Source organism: Etheostoma cragini, chromosome 7 (assembly GCF_013103735.1).
Source record: "Etheostoma cragini isolate CJK2018 chromosome 7, CSU_Ecrag_1.0, whole genome shotgun sequence".
Taxonomy (NCBI): Eukaryota; Metazoa; Chordata; class Actinopteri; order Perciformes; family Percidae; genus Etheostoma; species Etheostoma cragini.
The window spans coordinates 12,040,901-12,068,625 of record NC_048413.1 but is presented as its reverse complement, the minus strand read 5'-3'; the positions used below and the strand labels follow the sequence as shown (position 1 = coordinate 12,068,625).

Sequence of the window (27,725 nt, the reverse complement as noted above, 5' to 3'; positions counted from 1 at the left end):
ACAATATGCCATAACATCAAAGTGTCATATTATGTTCGTTCGAATGGTTGGTCGCCAGGTTACGTTGTCGGCACGTTGTTTTGTCGGGTACCGTTAACGCCCACTTTAGGTTGCTCATTTTGCGGAGAGGCAGCCCCATTCATATAGGGCTAGTAGGCGGGCAGGCAAAGCGCAGGAGCGGTCACACACCATCGCCCACGTAGTGTGTGAGACAAATGATGGTCCCTCACTGAAAATTCCAGGCCAGGCTAAATTGCGTTTTCAGCAGCCGTTTCGGCATCGGATATACCGGCATCTAAAACCGAAACCTCCTCTCAGGAATGGAATTTGAATGTCTTAATTAAATACAGGTCCTCTCCTGCGCTGACTGCCTGCCGCGGATAGACTGACTTCCTCGTCGCCTGGCTCCTCATCGCTGCCGCAGACAAGCCGCTCTACTCGGCTCATTTAATCCAGGCTGTCCGCCGAAAACTGTCTTTGGCATCTGGACACATCCGAGCTGGTCTATCGTTGTTGAATTTAACGTGCCTGTGTGTGCTTGCGCTGCCTGTATAATGCCGACACATTTGCGTTTCCGGAGAAGGTCATTCCTTGGGCTTTTATTCCTTTTTTCACTGTCCACCTCCGCCTTGTATTTCATCTACTCCGCCCCCGGAATCGGTAAGTGAAAACAAATTTAAGATTGTATTTGAAATAATCAGACGTTATGGAAAGGTGATTTTGCTTGCATGGGCTGTTAGGTCATGTGTGACAGCTCGGCTTGGGAGTGTGGACAGGCGAAATGGCCATGCTCCTCTGCTGAGCCTGGATCTCTCCCAATCGATGAAGAGACTCAGCTGGATGCTGGAACTCGATCCTTTAATATTCATGTACCTGACCATGATAATAATAGTGCTACTGATGAGCATCATGGCTGCTATTCATGCTGATGTTAGCAGGCCTAACACTATGATTATTATGTGTATAGTAGTGACTGGGGCCACAGGCAAATATATGGCATTTGGCTTTGATTTGGGGTTTATTGTTGGCATCCATAGAATAGCCAAAGTTTAATCATGTGTAGCCTACTTTGCCTTTATCATTCTGTCTGACTGTTTTTGGCGGAGCAAAGGTCACGTTGTGAGTCATGAATTCATAGGCCTAAATCACATTTGTGAAGTCAGTGTTAACATAGAGAGCACTGACAAACATATACATTCTTACATAATTTGCTGTGTGTAAGTCACATGCAATTGTGTAACATTGAATGTCCTGAATTTCTGCTATCATTATTATATTAATGTGTCACCTCATCCCGCCCTTCTGTTTTATTCTATCACTCTTTGTCGCTTTCAGTGAATGAGTGTGCGGACATGTGTGTAACCTCAGTCTATCTATTTTTTTCTTGACACCTGCTAGCTGAGGCCATCAACTCATCCTGTCAGCTTAGATACAGAGATTCACATGCATGCTATTTTTTCTGTTTTAGTATATCACCCATTTGATGTCCAAAAATGTGTACAACGGACTGTTCTTATATAGTGCTTTTCTAGTCTCAATGGCGGCTTTTACATAGTACAGGAACCATTCATACACTGGCCGAGGCTGTCGTACAAGGACATCAGATAAACACTCACACACATTTACACTCCAATGGACAAGGACACTTTGATTTGCCAGGGATCAAACCACCAACCTTCCAATTGGCAGAAGACGCTCTACCTGAGCCTCCGTCACTTGCTTGTAGCTTAACCTGCTCAGCTAACGTTAATACATAATGTATTGTAATTCGAGAGAGAGACACGGGAACGACAAGCAGCAACGGGCCACAGGTCAGAGCCAAACCCGGGCCCGCTACTTTGAGGAGTAAACCTCTATATATATATGGACGCCCACTCTACCAACTGAGCTATCTGGCCACCCAGATCTGTTATAATTGTTAACACTCATGAATGTGCAAGTGAGCAGCAACTACTTGTTTGTCTATACAGTATACTTCAATTGTGGGGAAAAGTTCACAAGGAAATATTTGACAAAGTGCAGTTGGAATTTTGGAACTTGCCTTATTGCTTAAGTCCCAGTTAGTTGGATATCCTGTTGTGCTTGCTGAACAGGCATGCTTAGCAAGGTTGGACTTCTTTGAAACATTGTGTACTGAAGTTATTTGAGCCCAAATACAATGACCCAGGGCTGGGATTGTTAGAAAATACCATGACTTAAATACAGGTTCTTAAACGATACTTCTTTTTATACCAATTGTATAGATCAAAACAAAAGTACAACATTACAACACAATTATTTTGCAGCTCATACAATGTGAGCCCCTTCTCTGTGTGTCACGTTGAGTTTTTACTGCCTACCTCTGCGGGGTGTAACTTTAGACAGCCAATCACGAGCATTATCAGATCTTGGTAGAAACATGCTGCATTCTTATTGGCTCACTGTCGCTGATGAGATTTATTTGAAAATTGGTTATTGAGTTACAAGGTATTCTTCAATATTCTATACTTTAGAGGCAATTTAGTCGGTGCCTAAAAAGTATTGAATTCGGTACCCTAACTTAGATAGACCAATGTTATAGTTTACACAAGAAAGTGAACTGAACACATTTACAATCAATAAGTAATGACTTTTCACTGCCAAACATGAGAGCCAGTCATTATTAGAGTAGAGAGTGACTGTATGAGTGAAATAGTGTTTATGTCATGTGTAGCCTTTCTAATACATCAAAGACAGAACTGGTCCTACTTACACATCGAAATGGGTATTGATCCATTCACGCTTTTTACCTGCTGTGGACAACTTGATCAATAAGTGAATCAATTCTCATGTGGAGGACACTTTACTGACTGGAGTAGCCTGTGTAAATCCCAATAACATCACCATCTACAACATAATCTAAATGTGAAACAAATAAACAGATAAATTGTTGAGCAACCATGGGTAAAAATAATCCTTCATTCATTTGTTCCCTTTTTCCTGCTCAAGTATTGATGGTTTCTGGTAACTGTCTGAGAGCTGCTTTTGGCTGTATCTATCCTCCTGGGTGTTGACTATTGTAGGGCTGTAATGGCCACGTGGTGTAATGAGGGTTTGTTCAGAAAGAGGACAAGGACCAGCAGCACCAGTCCATTAATTATAGATGGTAACCAGGAGCAAGGCAGCCTATGCTGCTGTTACTAGAAGCTACAGTTTAGTCTTTTACACTTAGGGTGTCTGGTGGAGCTCTAGCAGCAGGAATACACTAATGCAATACTAATTTTATTTTTAAGGTTCAAACCCAAAGCGGTAGAACACTTCTATGTTTGTCTGTTTTAGTTATTGTTATTATTTGTTGTCTGCGGCTCCGGCTGAAATTCCTGTGAGCTGAAATGAGCTAGAAACATGAAACTTGGGGGAATAACTGGAAATGATTTGCATGTGCTTCTATAGAAATATGAACCCAATCGGGGGCGCTTTAAATGCACAATAAGTGGACGTGGAATGACGCAAATTAAGATTCGAGCTTGGAATCGCAGCTCGCGGCTTTACTAGCAATTGTTTTTGTGTTGGTCATCTGCTTTTCTCAAATTGCCGTGAGCTGGACTGAGCTACATATCGGACTGAATTGAAAATAAATGTTTTTGACAATCAGTTGTAGGCATTTTAAACAATATGCACTGTTTGTCCAATCATTACTAAGCTTGCAGGATATGTTTTATAACGGCGTTGGACCACGTGTGTGACATTACTTTGAAGTCGCTATTGAGAGAAAAAGCTTTGATTCGGCGAAACGCCACTTGCGGCTCTATTTAAAAATTTTTTTTTTTTACATAAGGTGGTATGAATTACTTACCGGTTGTGATATTGAAGCATGGGCATTAGCTGAGGTTTCAGATGCTGTGGTCAGAGATGCACAATTGCAATGTGGCCTGTTAACAAAAACCTTTTGGACCACAGCGGAGCATTAGGATTTATCTATCCTCAACAGAATACATTATCTTTAGTGTAGAATCTCCTCTTGGTATAGTGGAGCTATTTAACAAAATGAAAATGGTTTCATGATACAGAGAGGTTTGAGAGATACATCAAGCATCACACACAAGATGCTCTATTCTTTTGTGTGTGTGTTTGTGTTTAAGAATCAGAATAGGACTTATATCCAAAGTAAGTATTCACTTAGAAGGAATCTGTTTTGGTGTGTTGGATGCATTCAATAACATATTAAAAGGAAATAAACAACAAAGTAAAGTACTGCGACAGACAAGATCATCAGTACAAAACAAAAGAATGGAAATATTATAACAATATGTAAAAGATACTATTACAAGATGCTGTTTTATAATGAGAAAAGAAGGCTGGACAGCTTTGTGTGGGATGTGCATGAATAATGATCAGAGGATAGAGATGAGTTCAAAGAGATCACACACCTATTCACCTTATTGGGTACTGTGTTGGTTTGACTCCATTTGTTGGTTACTCTTAATTTGTATCAGACAACTACAGCCTTGCTGGGACATCTTTCACATAACCGTAGCATGAGCTAATGCCCATGTATTAATATTACTTCCAGTAATTAACTTTAACCACCCTACTGCACGCGTGAAATCTGCCCTGTCCCTTAAAGAGCAGGGGGAGTTTTCAGAGGGGGCTTCAGAGATGCCAGTGAAATTATTTTACTATACTGTAGCTACATACTCAATAAATAATCCCAGCACGAGTATAATCATTCTAGCTTTTCCGATAACCATAATTATCTTTCTGCATAAAATGTTTACAAAATCCTCCTATTTGGGGTCTCCTATACAGTACATCTCTTCAAATGGGGAATCTGGGCAACAAATATTTATGTATGATGGTAGCCACTCATTAAAGGTGAACAGATTTATTGAAAGAGACCATATGGGAGGGGACTCCGCAAAGAATTAGCAGAATAATTCAGAGTAAAAAGAAGAAACGGAACCATGGAAAAGGGCAAGAGAAGGTCGATAACGGATGAACGAGATGAGCTTAGCTCCTTTCCATTTCCTTTCTGCTGGTTTGCACATCGGGGAACCCATCCAGAACACCTGAGCAGGGCTTCCTGTGATACCCAGGTGGCTTCAGTGCAGAATGCCCCAGTTTTGCAACTTAGTCCATTTTTTTTCTCTCTCTCTCTCTCTCTCTCTCTTCCCGTCTGCCTCTGTGTGTCTCTCTCGGTTTTTCTATCTCCATGCACTCATATGCACTGCCACCCCAGCCTCTATTTTGCCCCTGAGCATTGATACTGACTGATGCAGGCTGGGGATGGAGGGCACAGCTGGGCTTGATTGCAGCAGTTTATTTAATTAAAATATGAGAGAATCCCACTGGAGCGAGATCCAGGGAAGACACAGGCTCTATTTATAGGTCCGAACACAGATGCGCACACACACACACACACCTCCACATCCAGTAAGAGCAAGAAAAAAGAAACCAGGTGCTTGCCTTTGTTTCTGGAGACTAGGCTTGCGTGTGCGTGTGTTCGGGTGTGTGTGTGTGTGTGTGTGTGTGTGTGTGTGTGTGTGTGTGTGTGCGTGTGTCTTGTTTAAATCTATACGTAATACTCTATATGTCTGCTTAGTGTGTTGATTTCTAGGCGTGGCCTGCTGGCAGCCGGTACTGAGTCATGACAGTGTCGGGTTGCTTCACCGTGTGAAGCCATGCGGACACATAGATAATGAGGACAGACGCTCCAGGGTTTTAAAGTAGCTTTCTGTATTATCATTCATATGTGTAGAACAATAAAAAGGTGAGGTAAGGACGTTATCTTATTTTATAAACGGCATAATGTATTGCTTTTACGTTCTTAGTGATTAGACACTTTTGTTAATAACAAAGCTGTATATTGTTAAGCATGAGAGGCAAACTTGTATTTGGAGCAGTGTTTCCGCTGGTAGCTCTCTGCTTTTGCGGCCGCCACGGTGAAAAACACAGAAGAAGTTATTGAATGCAACTAATGTCAGTTCGTCGAATAATAGCGTGTGAGACGGAGCCTGCTGGACCTTGGCGAGAGATGTGACCCAGTGCCAAAATATCATAGTTCATAAAAATACAGACATTTCATACACACCACGTGTGTAACTTTGCTGACCCGCCATTCACATCCGTGCTGGACCCATTCATGAGTCAGCTGTCACTCTGTGAGTAGCATCGTCCATCACGCTCTCCCTCTCTCCCTAGCTCTTTTAATCGGTAATTGTTGAAAACAATTGAAGGAGCTTTCTCAGAGAGACTTTTCATTTTATTTTATTTTTTATATATCCTAGGCTATTTATTTATTTCTTTATTTTTTTTTAATAGCCTTTGTGACAGTAAAATTAGTTTTGGTTAAAATCAAAAAATAATCGTGATGATTAATCCTGATCTCAATATTGATCAGAATAATTGTGATTATCATTTTGGCCATTATCGTGCAGGAATATTAAAAGGAATATCACCACTAAAAAGCAGACACATTTTGTATTTACTTCAAGAATTAATGAAGTAGTACTAAAGCTACCCGAGAAACACATGCGAACCTCAGCTTTTGACCGCTTTTTGACTTTATCTACAGTATACGTATTTTGCTTAAAACTGTGAAATATGCTTAACTTTAATAAACTTTGGTGTGGATCAGGAATTGGGACAAATAATTCATCTTAATGCGGTCTCTTCTGATACATCAACAACACTGGCACCAGTATAGCAATATGTGCTCTTGGGATATTGAGGCATAGGTGTATACTTTACATCTATATATCCTCTATCCTGAAATAATGCTAAGCTTTTAAACCGTTCTGCTTTCTTGCTGTACAGCCTATTGCTTGTTGACATTAAAGTTATGCCACGTGATTTTATTTTGTTGGCAACTGTGGCTCAGGTGGTTAGAGGGGTTGCCTAGCAATCAGAAGGTTGGTGGTATGATTCCTGGCTCTGGGCAAGACACTGAACCCGAATTTCTCCTGATGCTGCGCCATTGATGTGAGTGTTTATCTGATGAGAGGGTGGCCGTTGTACAGCGGCTTCAGCCACAATGAAAGTGTGTGAATGCTTCACACTCTCCAACCTGTGTGTTAGTGTGCACATGTATATGATTGTCATCACACTTCTATGTCTGTTTGGGCATCCACTTCCTGCAAAGCCAAACATAACAACTAGCGGCTAGCTGCCTTTAACCAAGGACATTTAAATCCTAATTTGGATAAAAACTGGCACTTGAAGTGGAGAGGTATTGAAGAAGGAAGCAGCTGGTAAATATCAGACAGATCAAATGTGGGGCCTTGTATTATATAGACTTAGAAATGGAAATATGTAGCCTATATTATCATGTCTTTGTGACAGCATTGTTTAGAAGCTAACACGTTACCCTGGTGGACTTAATGTGGGTAGATCATTAACTTTTTATAGGAGAAGGCTGTTTAACGTACTGCACAAAGCGCAAATAGAACTGATGTTATTCATGCTAGATTGATTAGCTGAGTCTGCACTGTCTGATAAATGAAGAACGTTTGATCTACACCACTGATAGAACAGAAACTCCAAATCCCTTCTAGCTGTACTGTAACTGCCTGCCTTTATAGACATCAGTATTTAGATCATTGTTTGTGATAACCATTGCGCTTAGAATTAGTCAAACACAAATCTACTTGCTGGGGTAATAGAGGTGTCTGTCTGGGTGCAGGGCAGTGGCGAGGCTCAACAATTTCCCCCAAGAGCAAGCATTTGGTGCGACAATGGCAAGGAAAAACATCCTTTTAACAGGCAGAAACCTCAGACAGAACACCCTGACCCTTGGTGGACGGCCATCTAACGCTGACGGTTGGGGGATAGAGAGAGACATACATACACACACGCACACGCACAAGCACACGCACAGACAGCAATAGTTGTGCCCATGTGTACTCAGTGCTCATGCTGCTTCTGTGCTGATGCCTCATTTGTATAAATGCAGTAGAGCTTCTCTGGCACTCTTTAAGCCATCAAGCTCTACTCCCCACTGTAATGCTACCCCCGCTTCACCTTCCCTCCTCCTTCTGTTGCTTAATTGATCCATGCATTTAGCACAGTCCAGCCAGCCTCTTAAGGGTAATATCCAGTGGCTAGAGATAGCTGGGGTGAAACATTAACTTGGTGCCAAGCTGCCTCAGATAGATTCCACTGTGAATAAACAGACATGCTACAGTGTAATATATTGCAGCCTTAACTTCTGTAATGTTTTGTTGCCATTTAAAAAAAAAAAAAAAAAAAAAAAAAAAAGAGTAACATCTCTAGTTGTGGGAACAATGAATGTAAAACCATATGAATTCAGCATGAAAGGGAAACATGGATAGCAGTTCAATCACTGAAATCTCTCCAGCTAGACCACTTAAGGTCTGGCGTTTGACATTTTCACTGCTGTTGCTATGGTTCCCTGAGGCCTTGTTCCCATCCAAGACCAAGACTGACACATTTTTGTCGTCACAACAACCACAGAAACATACCACCCTTATTCCCATGATGATCGGGGTGACAACAAATCCCCAAGGATACAGTCCTTTGGGACAGGTCCATGGACTGTCTCTTTGTCTGGGACATCTGTAAACTGTAAAGGAGAACCTTCAGTAAAAGCCACTACAACTAGTGTAAATGACTTTGACTTTTTTTTCTATTTACCACTAACAGGCCAGTTCAACATGTGACCCATCATTTATATAAACACATCAACATTGTTATTTCTGATTGCATCTCTAGACTTTTCACACTTAAATCTGCCTGCTGTAGTCATTTGCTACATTCCTGTGTTGTGGGTGCACAGTCCAAGGACATGTGACTCTTAATACTCTATTAACAATGGAATTTAGTTAAACATCAATAGAGTGGGAGTTGGTTGCACCTTGTGAGTCAGTCAGAGGCATGAGCAATCCTCTTAAATCTATTAATTGACCATGTGACACTCTGCCTGCTATTCCCATTACACACACAAACACAAATACACCTACTGTACACCTCAAATATGGTTTACTAGTATATGCAGGAACACTGAGCGTAACCCTGAAAAGGACACGGTTAGCACAACCGTTTTGATTGGGACATTGTTAAATCTAAAGGTGCTGACAAACCATGGAGATTGTCTGGAATTTTGTCGTCGCCCTAGATTGTTTTGGCGTCGGAGACTTTGGTGAGGGGATTCCTTCTGACTGGCTATCCAGCTTGAGCGAATTAGTGCACAAGAAGAAAAACGGGACTGAGGAACCCAAGCAAATGACTTTCGTGAGCACACAGAAAACTCTTAACGTCTTTCAATTTCATCTCATGATCCGATAAAAAACGTTCTAACTATTGGAATTTTAATTTTGCACATTATGTCCATAAGAGGTCAAACGTACAACAAGATACATAACTACTTCTTTAGGCATATTTATTTCAGCATTAACATGTCCTTTTAAACGATCTACATACCTACACATGACAAAATAAACTAATGTTCCATACCGTAAAACTTATAAAAAATGTAGACATCTCTCCCTCTTCACCGTGGTTAGAAACTGAGCCTCCTAGCAAGCAAGCTAACTTGCCAATGGGCAAGTACCTTAAAACATTCTTTTCCTACGATTGCAGAAGGCAAGAAATGCATAAGTCCTTGATTTTGTCTGAACACTTCTTACAATTCAGTTTATATTTGTAGATTTTCATATTGTTTTCTATAAATGTGATAATGCAGTATGTGCAGATCTATTGAGGATCTATGGTGAACAGATGGTTTAACCTGTTGCTGCTGATGTATTCCATTGTAATATTAATTCGGGTATAAACAAGTAAACATTATGTCAGTCTCCAGTTCTCAAAATGAATGGATTTTTTAATTATTATATACACAGACCGCCAATACTTACTATATTTAACAAGGAAGAAAAATGCAAAACACGTTTTACCAATATATGTTAGTAAACTATAATAGCAGATTCCTTTTCACTAAACTTGAGAGTTATAGCATTACTTTATTTATTAAACTCATGTTGATCTATAAAAAACCTGCTTCTTCCTCTTTATGTTTAATCTTCTGACAATGTGTACCTGAAGTTTCACACCGATTTCAAAAAGTTTCCTTATTTTTTAGATTACCTATTGTGCTCATATTTTAGCTTCCATCACTCGGAGTTCCTGTTCCTGTTAGGTAGTGTCACTGCAATTTCAGTCTGTCTAACCCAACTGTAGAAAGACTCAGCAAACAAAGGTGCTCTAGAGGTGATCCGTAGACAAATAGTCACCCAAGTCTCATGTCTTTTTCTGTTGTCTGTAATATGACCCATGTCCGTTCATGCAGGTGAGGTGGGTGGAGGTGTACCAATTATCAGATAGAGAGTTGTGAGTCATTTCAGAGGCAGACTGAAGGTCCTAATCATTTATGTAACCTAATCATCTTGAGGAGAATCCCAGTCATTGTTTGACCTGGAATGGGCCTCTCATTGTTATGGAGACTGTTACCATAGTTACGTTGGTCATGTGGTGTGAAGGAAGTAATGTTAGGAGGGCAGTCAAACTGTAACTTGTGATGAGCTAGTTTGTAGCCGCAATAGTGCCAGTGAGGCATAATCAAAACACAAATGTTCATGACGGGTGGAATATGGCTGGTTGTATAGATAATGGTTGTGATAACTGCACCTGTTTTTAAAGTTTTCCCACAATAAGCGTTTGATACTTTATCTAATCTTTACTTCTGGACGGGCAATGGCAACCTGTTGTTTTCCATACAGACTTCCGACTAGTTCATGCCCACATATCTATAATCATTTGAATAAAAATATGATATATTCCTTTTGAACAGAAGTGTCAAAAGTATTCAAATTCATTTCTCAGGTAGAAGTATATAGTATATAATATATATTATGGTTTATAAAGACTTCTGTAGAAGTTGAAGTATCAACTGAAGCTTTTTACTCAAGTAGAAGTGTAAAAGTAGTGGTTTCAAAACTACTTCAAGTAGAAAAGAAAGTGATGTAAGAAAAAAAATAATATCTATGCTTTTTCAAATTCAACGGCGAGTATTGGAAACAATTAGCATGTGGTACTTGGGTGCACAGAGCTTCCAGAACATTTGAAAGGAGTTGTTATTGAATCCAACCATTTAGAAAGGTTCTTCCAGGTACAGCCGGGGACGTAGAAGGGTTGGCTGGTCTTCCTGGCTACCAACCTCCTTGCTGGTGCTTGGTTGGGACATTTCGCTCGAGTTCTCTGGAGTCTCTGCAACAGACGTCTTCGTACTTGGCTAAATCCGTCTGCTACTTCCTAGCTGTAGTGTGACGTGATTTGTTTCATGTACAGGTGCAATGGATTGCGTACAAACCAAAAGGGTGTCGGAATGGTACATGTTTATACTTCTCATCCAACCGCAATCAAATTCACTCTATCCGGAGGGCGCGATTTATCTGGATAGTTTTTTTTTGTTTTTTTTTGTTTTTTTGAACAATGTCGGGATGAAAATCACCAATAAAGTTGCCCCATTAAAATGACAAGGAGATTACGTAATTTGATGCACTGCTAGTCATTGAAACACAACCTAACTGAAGTGGATATAGTGATGCTGCCTACAAACCCACACCTGCCTCAGTCTTAGGTATCTAGATCAACACCTTAGGTTGGCCGTGGCAGTAACCACAATTAATTAGCACAGAATCTACGTGGGAGCTTCATTACAAGGCTCCTCTAATAAAACCTCAGGAGGGCAGCTAGAAGCTCGTTGGTAAAGTGGCCTGATGAGATTGTCAGATGGAGTTAGTGCTGCACAAAATTGAGCCTAATTTTTAACACACTTTAGTGGTGATTCTTAAACTTGATTCTTACTATTTTGTCCCTGGGACAGAGCTTCCTCCTTTCTTAGACTATACTTGACCTCTTTTGTTGTATCCAAAGCAAATCTAACTTGAACAGAAACCAGACTCAACTGTAAAACATGCTGTTCTATGCAGTATTAGCAGAATCTGTGTCACGACCTTGATTCACGTTGGCAGAAACAAGTTTGTATCTTAAATCTGAAATTCCTTAATCAATTTACTACTTATACATACAAAGACAAATATTTATTACATGCAGTATACTAAAAGTCAGTACTGGGACTATTTACTATGCCACTTACTATAACCCTTTTCCAAGGAAAGTCACTTAACAGCATTTGTTGATTGAGGCAGAACAAGGTTTTAATTTAGCATTGGTGTGATTAGCCAGGTTTCCTTGTGTCTCACAGTGATTTTAGGCGCGTATACTCAAACCACAGTGTTTAATGGAATACCTGAAACATTAAGCTACAGCAGATACATCCTTGCAGAGAAATAGATGAGGAAAGCTACAGGGCTTGTGTGTTTTTCCTGTGTCTTGATCAACTGTATGTAGCTACTGCGGCAGCGTGGTATACTAGCTGCCTGCTATGGCCCATTTGTTCAGTCAACAGGAGTAACCTCCAGCTGTGAAGAGACCTCATCTTTCTGCTGGGGGGTGGGGGGGAGGGGTGTAGGAAAATAGAGCGCATAGGAGAAAGTGTGTGTGTGTGTGTGTGTGTGTGTGTGTGTGTGTGTGTGTGTGTGTGTGTGTGTTTGCATGTGTGTGTCATCATTAGTTACTCATGTGTGTTTGTGTGCATGTGTGTTGCTGTCTATGCTCTCTGTAGACCCAGTACACTGAGCAACTGCAAAAACACAAGAATGTTCTGGGCAACTGCCAAATATAAAAGCAGGCGGATATGGGCTGGCAAAAGGGATCATTGGGGGCACTGCGAGAATGAATTACTATTCACCCCCGCCCTACAAAAACTGGAACTGTTTTGGGCAGCTAAGTTAGCGGATGAGTTCTTTGGAAAGACAAAGACTGAAAAGCTGTGGCAAGGCAGAAAGCGGAGAGGGCACATTGAGGAAAAAAACTGACATGACATTGGCAGGAGCAGAGTTAAAGCGTGATGAAACCTGCAGTTTCTGTCCCTCTCCAGACACAAGAAACACTGCAATCAAATGGGCATGGAGGCAGCAGTGGACAAGGAGGGGTAGCAGGAGTGAAGAGCGGTTTGGGAGGGTTATCACCACCTGGAGGCACACTTGCCACAGCAGCCAAAAGCCTGAAAACCACCCTACATGTCAGACAGAGTACAACACTTGTTTAAAAGTTATTAGCATCCCAGACCCATGTCTACCTGCTCTGTTTTAATGCTAAAGATTTAAATTGGTATTTCTAGACTTCCCACCAGCTACTGTATGTCCTGCTTCAATATTGAAAAATGTTAAACAGTTTAACAGATGAATTTATGAATAGAGGCAATACGTGGTATTATTGTGTAGTGTTGCAAATAACACCCTGATATCAACCAAATATGACTTCAGCCAAATAGATGTTCTGTTCCCCCCCCCCCCCCCACTTAGCTCTTTTATTTAAAGATGATGAAAGATAAATGCACTTTGTCTTGCCGCAACTTCTTACTCTTGTCACACTTGTCTCACTTAATCTCTTTCTTTCCTCAAAACTGAGAACCTATAACAGTGCCATTTCCTCTTTTCTCTATAGTCCCATCAATGTGCTGATATCCTTTTCAGACCAAAGGTAGGGCCTAATATAAACTAAGTAGACACTGAAAGAAATAACCCTGGTATTTTCCCCTGCATATAATTTCTTATCCACCCACAGAATTATACAGGCAGCAGTGGAATAGAGAAAAAGATGAGAGAGCGTTGAGTCTTTGCTAGGAGTAGAAATTCTGTGTCTCTCAAAGTTTACACATACATACATTCAGATATACATACAGCCCCAAACTCCATCTCTCACTTTCAGTCACTCAGAACTATTTTCCAGTATTTGCTTGCAGCTGACTGAAAACAAGGGGTCCTGGCACCACTGTGCTGTTGTTATGTAATAATCGTCGCTACGTATGGTCCCTGTGTTTCTCTGGCATGTAGTGGCTCGGCAGACAGAGTTACTCAAGGGAGGGTCACACATGCACACAAACAGGTGGGTAAGTGCACACACATACAATCGCACATACTCACCCAAGCAGAGCAGATGGAGGGGCAGAGTAACAAGTGCAAGACCAAACATGAACTCAAACTAGACCCCCTGCTGTCCCTACAGGCGTGCTAGTGTATGCTGTGTTTCTGCGTGATATGCTATCTTTGAGAGGTCATCTCTTACAATACAGTTTCCATGACACATATGAAATTGCACATATTTATGATGTATTTTATCAGCTCCACTTTTTATCTTTGTTATTTATCAGTGGGAAAAGTTCACTATTTTCCTCTACAGGGTCATGCTGCGTTTATTAGCTAAGACAGCAGTGCCGTTTGTTCTCTTTCTAAAGGTTAATCGATTGATTAGTGTCATTGATTAACCAGGGCAGTTTACAGCAGCATTGAATCTGAGAGGGTAAGAAATAAGGAAATAGCTGCAAGGAGATTGACACTAACAGTAAACTGTATACAGTAATCTGTGAATATGGCACTTATATTCAGGCCCTCTTCCTTCTTTGAAACAGAAGCTGCTGCTGCCAGAGCTAAGAATAAATGGGTAAAGCAGAGTTAAGTAAAATGCTGCTGATAGGCAGCCACCAGTTAATGCATGATTGCATTTACAGCCCTGGAGGGGAGTTCATTTTTAAAGCAAGATAGCTCTCCTACATGCACAATCCTTTCTGTCCTCACAAATGATGGTATAAAGTATTTTACTATCACTGGTCTATAAATATGCATTGTTGTACTGCACTTTACCTTTAGACTTATTGCAGGGGGTTAAATCTTATGTGGGTCAATATTCTTGAATTATCTTTTCATGTGGAACTTACAACATTGCAAGTTGCAATTATTCAGGCCATTCAGACACAGGCATCCAACTCAGAAAAAGTCTGTCATAATATGAATACCATGTTTGTATACTCATTTTAAAATTATCCACGTCCAGTATTTCAGGTGTATTTAGAGGCTGAACATTCATTGTTATTCTCAACCTCCAGATTTGGAAAAATACAAATTTGATCACAAAAAAAGTCCTCAGTATTTTTGAGCCTTTTGGTGATACTGTTTACATTTTTTAAACATTTTGCAATGTATTATAACAATTGGTTACTGTCTATAGAAAGAGACATTTGTACCCTACTCAAATCTTTACTTACAGTTTGGAAGTTTGGTCACTGACACTTTGTAGTGACACAACGAGCCCTAACTATGTGCTCAGGGCTTTTCAGGCACACACACATGCACAAACGGGCTTCCATCAATGGTACTCCTGCAGGCTCCTGCTGACTCTCGACACTGAAAAACGTGACCCGAGGTTATGTAATCACTAGTATCTGAAATCTCACCCTAGCATGTTGATAAAATATGAAAAAGTATCAAACAAAATGCATCAAGGCAATATGGTATCTGCCTGTGTGTGTGTGTTTGTGGATGTATGCGTGTGCACTGGAGCTGTCAGAAAGTAGTGTGGTGATGAGCAACAGCAGCTTGCAGTTAGTATAGAACAAGTCATGAAGACTTTTAGGAAATACCTACACCCAACCAGCACTCTTTTCACCTTTCACCTCTATTGCCAGTCACACAAAGGAAATCAATAAATAAAGTTTGCAATAAGTGTGAAAGTTTTGCTGAAATCCAAATCATGATTTTGATGTTTCTAAAATAGATATAAACCAAAGACATAGTATGTGTCATAAGCACAGTTAAAAACCAGATGCTTTTCTTAAGTGTTAATTCAAAAGAAAAATGTGTTCAAGGAAGAGGGTAGAAGACCTAAGAAGAACAAGATTTGGGAGATAAATGACAACTGAATAAATTAATAAATGAATGAAATTGACCGGACAAGAGGAAGTGGGAAGAGGGGAATAAGTGCATGCTCTCATGTTGTGGGCAGGATGCCAGGGACAATGAGAAGTGCTGACGTCATTTCTGACATGACATCTGTTCTGAGAATCTTGTGTGTGTGTGTGTGTGTGTGTGTGTGTGTGTGTGTGTGTGTGTGTGTGTGTGTGTGTGTGTGTGTGTGTGTGTGTGTGTGTGTGTGTGTGTGTGTGTGTGTGTGTGTGTGTGTGTGTGTGTGTGTGTGTGTGTGTGTGTGTGTGTGTGTGTGTGTGTGTGTGTGTGTGTGTGTGTGTGTGTGTGTGTGTCACATGATCCACTTGAGTGCCATGGGACCATAGCTAGCAGTAAACTAATATTGTCCTGATTTATCAGCTGCAACTGCTTGTGCTCATGTGAGTGTGGTTCTGTAAATTAACATACCAATTCACAGAGCAAAATTACATTTTAACTTGCTTCAGATGGTCTTTGACTTGCCTCTATCCTCCTCCTATTCTTCCTTTCTGTGGTGAACTGAAAAGCTGAGCTGAAAACAGAGAGAAAGACTTTTCACATAGTGTTGAAACGGTAGGCTGTGCCAAATATAGTGTAGAACGGGTGGATGGCTGTTTTGAGTAAACCACTGTAACTAATGCAGATTGGGTCATGTGTATTTAGAGTAGGGCAAACACTGACACGATTTGGGGTTTGGGTTACATTACATAAAGTACACTGTGTGCATTTCAAGTTGTAGCTTGTTATAATTAGTGCTGACATGATGATTACTGATGGCCAGAAAAAAATAATTAATAGCAATTTAATGATGGATAAATTGTAAGAAAAAGTACAAATACAGACATTTTCTGATGTTATGTCAAGTAATTTGAGGATTTGGTTCCCTATTGCATATTAAATACCATTGGTGTAATTTACTTTTTTGCTATAAATAGGCGTTCATTGATAACATAATTAATTCATTATCAATGTATGGGTAGTTGTCATTCTATTCGGATATATTGGAGATATGAAGAAGAAGCAGATGGAAAGATAAAGAAGAGAGACTGAGTGAGACAGAACACGGAGAGAAGGGTTTTTTTTCCATGGAAAAAGTGCAAGATGAGAAAGTACAATGTTGAATGTAGTTCCTTCTCTTCCTGTCAACCTAAAATATGTAAGAAGGAGAAGGTATTTCCAGTTACCAAAACCATACGGGTATCACAATGGCATCTAATCAGAAACTCAAATATTTTAAATGCTAGAGCTGTGTGGGCTTTCTGATTTGTCACAGCCTTACTGTGTTTGCTATGGCAAGGGAATGTACTAAAAACAGTTCAGATTAACGCAGAAGACCAACTTTTTGTCAAAATACTCATATGTCAAAATATAAAGTAATCCTCTAATAATGCTCTCTAAAAACCCACACTGTATGTGACCTTGCAGTTTAACAAATTAAGTCACATGAACATGTAGCAAGTGGAAACATAAGTATGTGTGTGTGTGTTTATGTGCGTGTCTGTGTGTGGTTTGTCAGTGACGAACAAACAGGATGTGAGTTTACTTATCAGCGTGTGTCTGTATGGCAAACCATAAATCGGTTCGTGTGTGTGTGTGTGTGTGTGTGTGTGTGTGTGTGTGTACAGAGGGTCAAAGGAGAAAATAACATGCTTGTCCCTTCCGATGACATCCAATAATGGTTTTAAAAAGAACACACATTTTATAGGGTTTAAAAGATCCTCCTACATCGGGGCAGACACATAATAAAACATAAAAGTAATAAATATAATCGTGATAAGCATCATGCCATTCCTAGATATGGATACAGATCAATAATAGATCAGATAATTGATCAGTACACTTAAATTACAGTGGTTGTTCTTGTTAATTGTGAGGAATTTAGCGCTAATGCTTTGAGTAATCGGTTTACTTTCCAATAGGGCATTGCAATGGACTGTTAAGTGATTTATGAATGGCCAATTTAGAGTGTAACCTTACTGATAGTGTCATTAATTCAGCTTTTGCACTGGGATCACACACATTCAGCATTCACTGAGGAATAATGTATTTGCACCCATAGTGCCCCACTGCCTGGGTCTTTATGCATGGTCAGGTCTGTGGGTCTCACTGATATCCAGGGGCAGTAAAAATGACCCTTTCTGAGAGTGACAGCTTTAAACCCTGAAAGCTATGCATGTATGTCTGGTGTGAGAATGCAGTAACCATTTCTGCTGGGAGAAGGAAAAAAAACACACATTTCAGCTCTTATCAGGGAGCTAGCAGAACGGGGCCGATCACCTCCCACTACTGAGCTATCAACGTGGAGTTAATTGCCTTTCACAGGCGTGGGGGGGGTTGCTTGGGTTTTTCTCTTCCATTAACGTAAGTTACAGAACAATATGGTACAGGATCTGGGCCTGGAATTGTACCCGACCGTCAGCCTGCGATCCATCATTCAGATTGTTTACTTAAACGATAGGAACCAACCGGACTTGACAAAAACTGACACAAACCACATTACACAGTGACATCACCGCAGAGAGATGAAGAGGGAAGATAGAGAGAAGGACAGATAAGTGGAGGGAGGGAAAGGGAGAGATATGGAGCTGGGCTTGGCATGCGGACAGTGTGTTCTCTGAGAGCAGCTATAGAGGACAAGGTGGTTCAAGGTCTCCCGTTATGCTTGATGGGTTACAATGGGGAGGGGGAGTAGAGTGTGGTTGGGTTTGTGGGGGTCCTTCATTCTCCATGTTTATTTTACTTGTGCATGCATGCATGCGATGCGGCTTGCCAGTGACTCATCAGAATGCAGTGTGTGTGCACGTGCATCCCTGTGCTTGCATGTCCAGCGTTAATGGCCTTTTGTCACAGTTTGTAGCCTTGATAACCCTGGCACTACCACCCTGGACGTTGGGTTTGATGAGAGACAAATTGCGTGCCCACTTCTTTGTGTACAGTAGATCAGGTGTTTACGTACTCCATCTCTGTGGTTAGAAAGTTGGTCAAAAAATGTTCTTGGAACACACCGAAGCGACTTGACTATACGTGCTGTGCAACACGTAATACGTCGCTATAACAGCAGGCGCCGCTATTCTGTATTGTCGCCCAAAAAATGATAACCGGCAGCTGATTGGACAAACACGTCATGTGGGTTTGGCTTCTCCGGAATTTCAAAACCGACCACAATGGCAGCACGTTTGGAATACAATCTCGTAGTTTATGAAAAGTTTCTGGAACCATTTTAAGCAAGAAGTAGGCCATGCACTTGCTGAATCTGTCTTTATTTCAGATCAACAAAAGTGAGTTTAAAAGATTTCCATCAGAATTTGAGAGGTGGTCATCCCGCTCATCATTTCCGGGTTAGCACTCCATCAATCAGATTGGTCATTGAGTCCGACTGCCTGCCTTCCGAGTCAACATGTCAAATCGGCCAAAATGAAAGCCGATGGCTGCTCCGACGCAACACACCAAACAGACTTGAGTCAACGACCTTGCCAGGCTATCCAATGTCCGATAATCTGGTTGGTGTATCAGCGCCTTAAGAGAATCCAACAAGTGATTTAAAAAAGAATCTAAAATGTTTCAGAGATATTTGGCAGCAAAGATGATACAGAGTTTCTAGTTTGCTTTCCTCTGCAGCCTAAAGCTGTTCAGAGTATAGGTACAGTCAGGCTCAAAAGTTTGGCCACCCCAGGTATTTCATTTAATGTGCATAAAGAAGCCAAGAAACAATGGAAAAATCTCCAAAAGGCATTAAATGACAGATTAGCCATTCATATAATATGTCACAAAAAGTTAGATTTTATTTCCATCATTTACACTTTCAAAATAACAGAAAACAAAAAAATGGCGTCTGCAAATGTTTGGGCACCCATCGGAGTTTATAGCATGCACCGCCCCCTTTGGAAAGCTGAAACCTGACAGTGTCATGGATTGTTCTCAATCATTGTCTTGAAAGACCAGCTGATGTAAATCTTAAGGTTTTAAATGTCCAGACTCATCTGACCTTGCCCCAACAATCAGCACCATGAGTTCTTCTAAGCAGTTGTCTACAAAACTGAAAATAGTTGACTCTCACAAAGCAGGAGAAGGCTCTAAGAAGATAGCAAAGTGTTTTCAGTTGCCAGTATCCTCTGTTCGGAATGTAATTAAGAAATCGCCGTCATCAGGAAGAGTGGAAGTTAAAGCAAGATCTGGAAGACCAAGAAAAATATCAGACAGAACAGCTCAAAGGATTGAAAAGCAAGTCAAATCCCACAATCCATCCAGAAAGACCTGGCAGACACTGGAGTTGTGCTACACCATTCCACTATAAAGAGATACTTGTACAGATATGGTCTTCATGGAAGAGTCGTCAGAAAAAAACCTCTTCTTAAAATCTAACTTTTTGTGACATATTATATGAATGTCTAATCTGTCTTTTGATGCCTTTTGGAGATTTTTCCATCTTTTCTTGGCTTCTCTATGCACATTTATGCCTGCAATCGTTAATCAAATTCCAGACGTCTCTTAGCGTTTGTGTTTGTGTTTGTGTGTGTGTGTGTGCGTGTGTGTGTGCGTGTGTGTGTGCATTTGTTGTCTACAGTGAAACTGAACAGGATTTGGTCTGTAGTCTTATTATTATTATTATTATTATTATTATTGCAAATTTGCTTTAGCTGTACTGTAATATTTGTGTGTTGCAGATGTAAAATGAGAATCGCTTAGCCACTAGTCTCTCTAGTCCTGCCAGCTAGGCAGTTTGTATAAAACAAGATGAATGTGATGGAAACTGTAATACAATTACTAATGACAAATCACATTCCCTGGATTTCTAGCTCAGCCATATTACGCACACGTACACAGTGCGTTCACGAGAGGATGTGGATCATATCTGGATTGCTTTTAAGATTAACGCTGATTGAATTAATGCCGAGAGGTTGTGCAGTTGGATACAAATTCGCTGAGGCAGAGATATGTCCATTTAGTTGCACTGTGCATGTGGATCCAAATAAAGAAACCGGCGTAGTAGTAGTAGTCAATTTCCTGGAAGTTAAGACAAATGGTCTTTTCCTCTGTTGATCAGAAACGTGTATGAGTCACTGTTGTAGCAACTTGGGAAACTTGTGTGAGTCACTGTTGTAGTATTCGGGAACACAAACCCGTTTACCACATGTGCCTAGCAAGCGCACATTCATGGCTGAAATTTAGATGTGTGTACAAGGTAGATGTTTCAGCTAACAGACCACATGCCCTCTCTTTGTTTCACTCTATTGCTCCAGTTTTGGCAGGCCGACCGCTGTTGGTTTTAGATATACCGCTAGGTCAACCCACACTAAGCGTAACTGGCACTAAGCTTCTCTGGTGAGTTCCCAACAGCAGCTCCTCTCAACAGTTTGAATAAGAGACTTCCAACATGTTATAAAGAAGTAATGAGTTTATGTGCATGATGAAGGCTGATTTGTTGCTGGTCATTGCTTGAGATCCACAATGCAGCACCGTCTTATGACGTGTGCTGCGGCCGTTTCTCTTCTCTACGTTTCTGTTTTGTTCCGTGCAGAAAATTGGTGCTTCCTCTTTATGTGATGTCCGTGCAGCATGTTGCACTTTCACCCTGTTTGTGCCCTTTTTGTTTGACAAACACACAAAAATCTCAACCCACAACTGACAGCGCAGTAGATATTGACCGAAAAGGGTACAGTAGAAGAAAGCATGGAAATTGCAGTTATAACCCACAGAAGGCCGGAACTGATCAATCATTTCCGACTGTTGTATCTTTCTCCATTCTCCTCCCCCATCATCATAAATGGACATTCTAATAGTTGGCTCCTTTGGAAAGAAAGCCCTTTGATGTATGGTGGGGAAATTCCTCTCACTAAGTCATCATGGCTGAAAATCTGTTTGGGCAAGATCAGGTGAAAGAGCATTAACCTTCCTGCATTCCAGGTGTACCTTTCTCAAACATGGGTATTTTTCTATATTGTTTCTCAGTAGAGCAGGAATGAAAGGGCGAAGATGTTGGTCATGAGTTAAATATTTTTGTGAAGGCAAGGGAAGGCAGATTTATTTGCATAGCACATTTCAGCAACAGGGCAATTCAAAGTCAGTTGAACAGTTAAAAAAAAATAGAAACAGATAAAAAACTATAATAAACAGTTAAAAATAAAAATAAAAACAGATAAAACACAATAAAAAAAGTTACAGTGCAGTATAAGAAATTAAACGTTAGAGAAAGGCAACATCAAAAAGAAAGGTCTTCCGTCTGTATGTAAAAGAACTGAGAGTAGCAGCGGATCTGCAGTTTTCTGGGAGTTAGTTCCACATATGAGGAGCATAGAAACTGAACGCTAAGGACCTCCTTTGAAATAATTGTTCGTATTTCTGCCCCTAATAATCTTTGGTTATTATATATAACTGCTCTAGCTCTCTTTTTGTCCTAAAGTATCTTCCAACGTGCAGAAAAGAAACAGTATTGTTACTTTTACAGTGTGTCCAAAAATGCCTTAACTCGCTGTCCATTTCCCATCTGTCCACAGTGAATGAGTATGTGTTCATGGTTCAAGCCAGAGGGATCCAGATCAGAGAGAACGTGAAGAACATTGGGGCGCAGGTTCTGGAGCAGGTGGTGAGAGGGGCTTATAGCATGAATGGCACAGGTAAAAATATACACATTGATACACCAAGGTGTATAGGGAATTCTTAACTTTTTACATTCACATGTGTGGAAATTAACACAGTTTCCAGCCCAGTTATATAAATAAAGTCAATGAGCTGTTTTAGTCTTACTGTTACGTGATGCACACATGTGTAATAGAGTATATGTTAAATCAAATCAAACTACAAGCATTGCTACAAAACAATACCACACAGCTACAAAACAATACCACACAGCTACACTCATGCAGATATAGACTGGTTTTAAATGATTCTGGTTGTTATGTTGAGAGTCATATCATATTTGTTTCTGACTCCAGACTATGCCTATGACTTCAATGTGAGCGAGAGTGATGCTCCTCCCACCACATTCCTCCCTGAGGGCTTCACCTACCTCCCCTCTCAGGTTTGCCCCGAGAGGCTGCACACCATGAGTAAGTTTACGGTTAAAGCTTTGATTGGATGCTTTGATTTGGTCTTGGCTGATAATTATGTACTGTATGAAAGGCACCAAATGAGAAAATATGGTTAGTTGACCTTTTACATAAAGCAGTTGGTCCTTAGGTTTTACTGGCCTAGTAAAATATTCCCCTTAAGCGTAACTCTTGCTAAAATGCAACCTAGGGTTTGGTGAATGTACAGCGTCAAACTTTTGTTTAAAAGCATAATTACAACGGAAGCGCCACTTTTAACATTTACCGTATTCTCGTTAATATTCTCCTAAAGCTTAGTTCCGCACAGATTATTTGTTGTTTTGTCGTTAGTGAAACACAATATTTACCTTGTAGTTTGAAAAAGGAGCCTCATGTAAGAATGACATTTCCTCCTATGGAGTCCATTCAACTCCAACAACTGCCAACTTGAGTTGCTCCAAACCTTTTTTTTTTTGTGAACTCTGTGAACGCAAACAATGTTCTCAATGCTGGAGTTTATGTGTAGAGCCCCTGGTGATACTTTGAGCAAAGCTTCTTAGTGTTTTAAAAATAGCAATTTTGAGGCTAGCATAAAGGTGACCCTAGCTCTCCCATTCAAAAGGCCATTTGACCGAAAACAAGTAAACGGTAAATCTTAAAAGTGGTGCTTCCGTCCCTAAATGTGCTTTTAAATAAAAGTTTGACTCGAGTACATTCACAAAAAGACCCTAGGATGAATTTTGGCGAGAGTTACGCTTTAAGTAAACCTTCATAGTGCTTCTGTACGTACTAGGCTAACCCTAATGATGAGTAGTGAAATGGTTGAGAGCTTCAACAAGCTTTGACAAGTGTTCTTTTTTCCCCTCCTTCCTTTTTCTCCATACCCTTTTCAATTGTCATTAAAATTTTCATCATCTCCTTTTCCTGTCTTCTTTCTTCCTCACTCTTATTGCTTTTTCTTTTTTTCTTTCTTTCTTTCTTTCTTTCTTTCTTTCTGCCTGCCCCCCCCCCCCACACACACACACACACGCAGAGGGCAGGTTGGAGGTGAATATGAGTGAGGTGTCTTTGGAGGAGGTGGAAAGATCCTTGCTGGAGGAAGAGCCTAACATGGCCCAAGGAGGCCACTGGAAGCCAAACGACTGTTTACCTCGCTGGAAAGTAAGTGTGGATGATTGTTAGAATGCCTATGAATGGAGAAAAGCAATGCGGATGCTCCCATACAGGGAATGCATGTTTTGTTTTTTTTGTATAAAAATAATCTAGATCTCAACCAAACTGAACACCTATGGGAGATTTTATCAGCTAGTCAAAGCATACAGTGCACATACAGTAAATGTCATGTCTGACTCATGTCCCGGTATGTGTTGCTCACTACGCAAATCCGGAATGTGGTCGCTTGACATTCAAATGCAAAAAAAATGTACACAAAGGCAAAACATGATTCAACCCTTTCTATGTGTTTTCACAGTACTGTTTTTAGCCTTGAACTATGTGTTCGTTTTTGTCACTCCCTCTTTTTGTCCAGCAGAGCAATCTTGCCTGCCATCTGTTTATCTGTCTCACATGCATTTGGCCAGAAGGACTGTGAATGTTCTGTCAACCACCTCTCTCTCTCTCTCTCTCTCTCTCTCTCTCTCACACTCACACTCACACTCACACGAACACACACCAACAATCTTTCTTTCATCTACCTCTATTGTTTCTCTCTTAGCCACTCAATATTTTTTTGTTGCTTCTTGTGACAGTTTGCTTTCCGTGGAGCTTCAAAAGAAACTTAAAACAAGGGAATGTCATAGCTATTCCCTTTTACAGACATTTACAGCTTCAGTGCTTCTATGATGGATGCATGCCAGATCTGATTGTGAAAATGAGATTTTGAGAACCTGTAACTATTATAATGATTTGTTGGCCATTTTTGGTGCTGACTTCACCCACAATTCCCCATTAGCCTACTGCTGAGAGATCACAGCTTTCAGAAACATTCACTTTGTGCAAATAGTATAGTTTACTTTGTTTTGCAGGTCAGGCTGCTCTGTTTTACTGTGTCCCCATACATGTACAGTATGTGCATCTCCATGTGTTTGCACATACATGCCGTTTTCTATATCTATATTGAGTTCTAATCCAATTTGTGTCCCTTAGGTAGCAATCCTAGTCCCGTTCAGGAACCGACATGAACACTTACCCATTCTTCTGAGACACCTGGTGCCAGTGCTGAAAAAACAGAGACTCCAGTTTGCCTTTTATTTCATAGAGCAGGTATGCATACACCTATTCATGGTCATTGGCAGGGATTGACAGATTCACCTGTGTAAAGGTTTCCGGAAGTGTGTCTCCTTCTCAGGTTGTGATAATGTCTGTCGTTACAGTAGTTGTTAAGCTGTTGCATTACGACCTACAAAAATAGTCTCTTTCTTTTTTCTTTAGCTGGGCACGGAGCCATTTAACCGAGCCATGTTGTTCAACGTGGGTTACAAGGAGGCTATGAAGGACCTGGACTGGGACTGTTTGGTCTTCCACGATGTGGACCACCTCATGGAGAACGACAGGAACTACTACGGCTGCACGGACATGCCCCGACACTTTGCGGTCAAACTTGACAAGTACTCCTACATGTGAGTCCTGATTCTGTCTCCATCTCCATGGGCATACACAGTAAATGTATTCCTTACTTAATATGAGTTTAATATGTGTAATCGTCTCTCCAAGGCTTCCGTATAATGAGTTCTTTGGTGGTGTCAGTGGCCTGACGGTGAAGCAATTCGAAAAGATTAATGGATTTCCAAATGCCTTCTGGGGCTGGGGAGGAGAGGATGATGACCTCTGGAACAGGTGAGGGGAAGACACACACACACACACACACACACACACACACACACACACAGATGCAGCATAAGGCTCTCAGTATTTTTGACATAAGGCATGCTTAAGGGTCATTTGGCCCAAAACAGGCTTTTGTATTAGTATTTGTGTTTGTCCGTCCATTTGCCCTTGCCACACAACTTCCCTCCCCCTACCTACAAAGCTCACAGGCAAATGTACACACCCCCTCAGTAAAGGACTCTTAGTAAACACAGATTCTACCAATTGTTTCTGTATATAATGAACCCTTTTGTATGCAGTTATTGCAAAGCCTTTCCCTCTTGTATTTGTACATGTCCATATCATGTTTCTCACAATGTTAATAGGCTAGTATGGTTATCAAAGTAATAGTTGTGTGTAATAGTGATCCCAGCAATGCTTGTTTTGCCCACCTGTGTACATTATGGATTAAAAGAGCATTAATATGTTTGTGTAGGGTGCGGTTTGCCAATTACACAGTTAGTAGACCACACGGAGAGCATGGACGCTACATGTCAATTCCACATCACCATCGTGGGGAAGTCCAGTTCTTAGGAAGGTTGGTGTCTACACATGCACAACACACACACACACACACACACACACACACACACACACACACACACACACACACACACATACATACATTTTGGTTAAACATGGAAGCTAATTTGAATAAGGCTTAGGCTCATGTGGTATGAACCAGTCACATGAGAAAGCCAGAGTAGTGACTTTGAGAGAATTTCAACTCTTTTAAAGACTTTGCATGTGATTTGCTTGTATGCTTCAGGGCTGAATTCCATTATGTTCTCTTCCCACACAAGTTACTTAAAACAGATCTAAGAATAAGTGTTTAATTTGTTTGTTAATATGAAAGTTTAAGATATAGATACTATTAAATCATTTCTTTGTAAATCTTCTATGAAATGATCATGAATAATCTTGTGTATTCATGCAAACAACGCTGCTGTGATCTGTTGGTAGATCATTCCTACCGAAATAACTACAACTGTCACTTTCTAGCTACACCAGCAACAGTTTCGCTATGTCAGCTGACAATTTTATCATCTAGTAACACTGTGCAGGGTAATAAAACCTGTTCCTACATGTTAGCTCATTGTTTTTTTATTGCTGAGATGCCCCTTAATCTAACTTGTCTGACCTGAACAACACAACGTTTTGTATAGCACTGGATCCAGGACTGTTGCATACTGTTTTTATTTTTCCTCTCCTCATTGATTTGATTGCTTGTTCTTGCAGGTACAGTCTGCTACGCCACTCAAAGGAAAGACAGAAAGTGGATGGTCTTAACAACCTAAACTACTCCCCCCTAGTGTCCAGGAGACCGCTCTACACCAACATCACAGTCAGCTTGAGCAGAATGCTTGCACCCATAGCCGACTACTGACGTAGGAACAGCTGAACTGCAAAACACCTGGGAATCAAAGTCCTCTGGGACATCAGCCATATCTCACCAGTGGCAGCACTGCTTAGGAATATTTAGTTGATTCTTTGCTTAATGTCTTTAGTTTGTATGCAAAAAAGGAGACTCAAATAACTATTTTGGATAAATCATATAAGAAATTAAGGATAAATGCTGCACTTCCTTGTGCCACAGTCCATCACTCCTCTCATCTGGGCTTAACTAGTCTTCAGTCTCCACATGCCTTTTGCACCATTTTGGCCTTCAGCATTCATTCATTCATTTTCTAATTCAGTCAACCATTAGCTCAGCCCTACACTGTTGTGCTTGTTTATTAAAAAATAGGCCATAATACACACACGCGCGCGCACACATACACACATACACACACACACACACACACACACACACACACACACACACACACACACACACAATAGTTTGACTTACATTTGCTGACCTGGTCCCCGAGGCTTTGATTTTTACTTTTCTCTTGCACTTCCTATTTTCATAAATGCAGCAAGCCTGTGAAAACATTTGCATGCCCACACGATACAGCAACTTTTAAACAGAGTGGACTCTTGCAGCTGGTTCTGCAGAAGGTTTGCCAAATCTACAAGTGAAGCAAGCCAGAGAAAATGATATAAAGTGTGAGTGTTCAGTCCTGTATACTGTATG

At 40.7% G+C, this 27,725-nt stretch overlaps 1 protein-coding gene and 2 long non-coding RNA genes across 3 annotated transcripts in view; 2 read left to right on the top strand and 1 right to left on the bottom strand.

Moving 5' to 3' along the window:
* Positions 1 to 27,725, bottom strand: part of LOC117947508 — a 1,113,976-nt gene that overhangs the window by 190,486 nt on the left and 895,765 nt on the right. The gene's annotated exons all lie outside the window — the stretch shown is intronic.
* Positions 122 to 27,160, top strand: b4galt5 (UDP-Gal:betaGlcNAc beta 1,4- galactosyltransferase, polypeptide 5). Its single transcript, XM_034876462.1, has 9 exons — positions 122 to 660; positions 22,250 to 22,369; positions 22,688 to 22,801; positions 23,814 to 23,941; positions 24,926 to 25,042; positions 25,211 to 25,398; positions 25,493 to 25,615; positions 26,082 to 26,183; positions 26,885 to 27,160. Exons 1-9 carry the CDS (start codon positions 555 to 557, stop codon positions 27,030 to 27,032), a joined length of 1,146 nt encoding a protein of 381 aa, XP_034732353.1. The 5' UTR covers positions 122 to 554; the 3' UTR covers positions 27,033 to 27,160.
* On the top strand, positions 11,259 to 21,720 carry LOC117947506. The gene is made up of 3 exons (XR_004657253.1): positions 11,259 to 11,405; positions 18,388 to 18,393; positions 21,710 to 21,720. It is a non-coding gene; the product is annotated as an uncharacterized LOC117947506 (long non-coding RNA).

Coding starts and splice junctions, on each gene's coding strand:
- b4galt5 (XM_034876462.1), top strand. CDS start 555: ATGCCGACACATTTGCGTTTCCGGAGAAGGTCATTCCTTGGGCTTTTA. Junction 23,942..24,925: donor ACTGTTTACCTCGCTGGAAA/GTAAGTGTGGAT, acceptor TGTGTCCCTTAG/GTAGCAATCCTAGTCCCGTT. Junction 26,184..26,884: donor GAAGTCCAGTTCTTAGGAAG/GTTGGTGTCTAC, acceptor TTGTTCTTGCAG/GTACAGTCTGCTACGCCACT.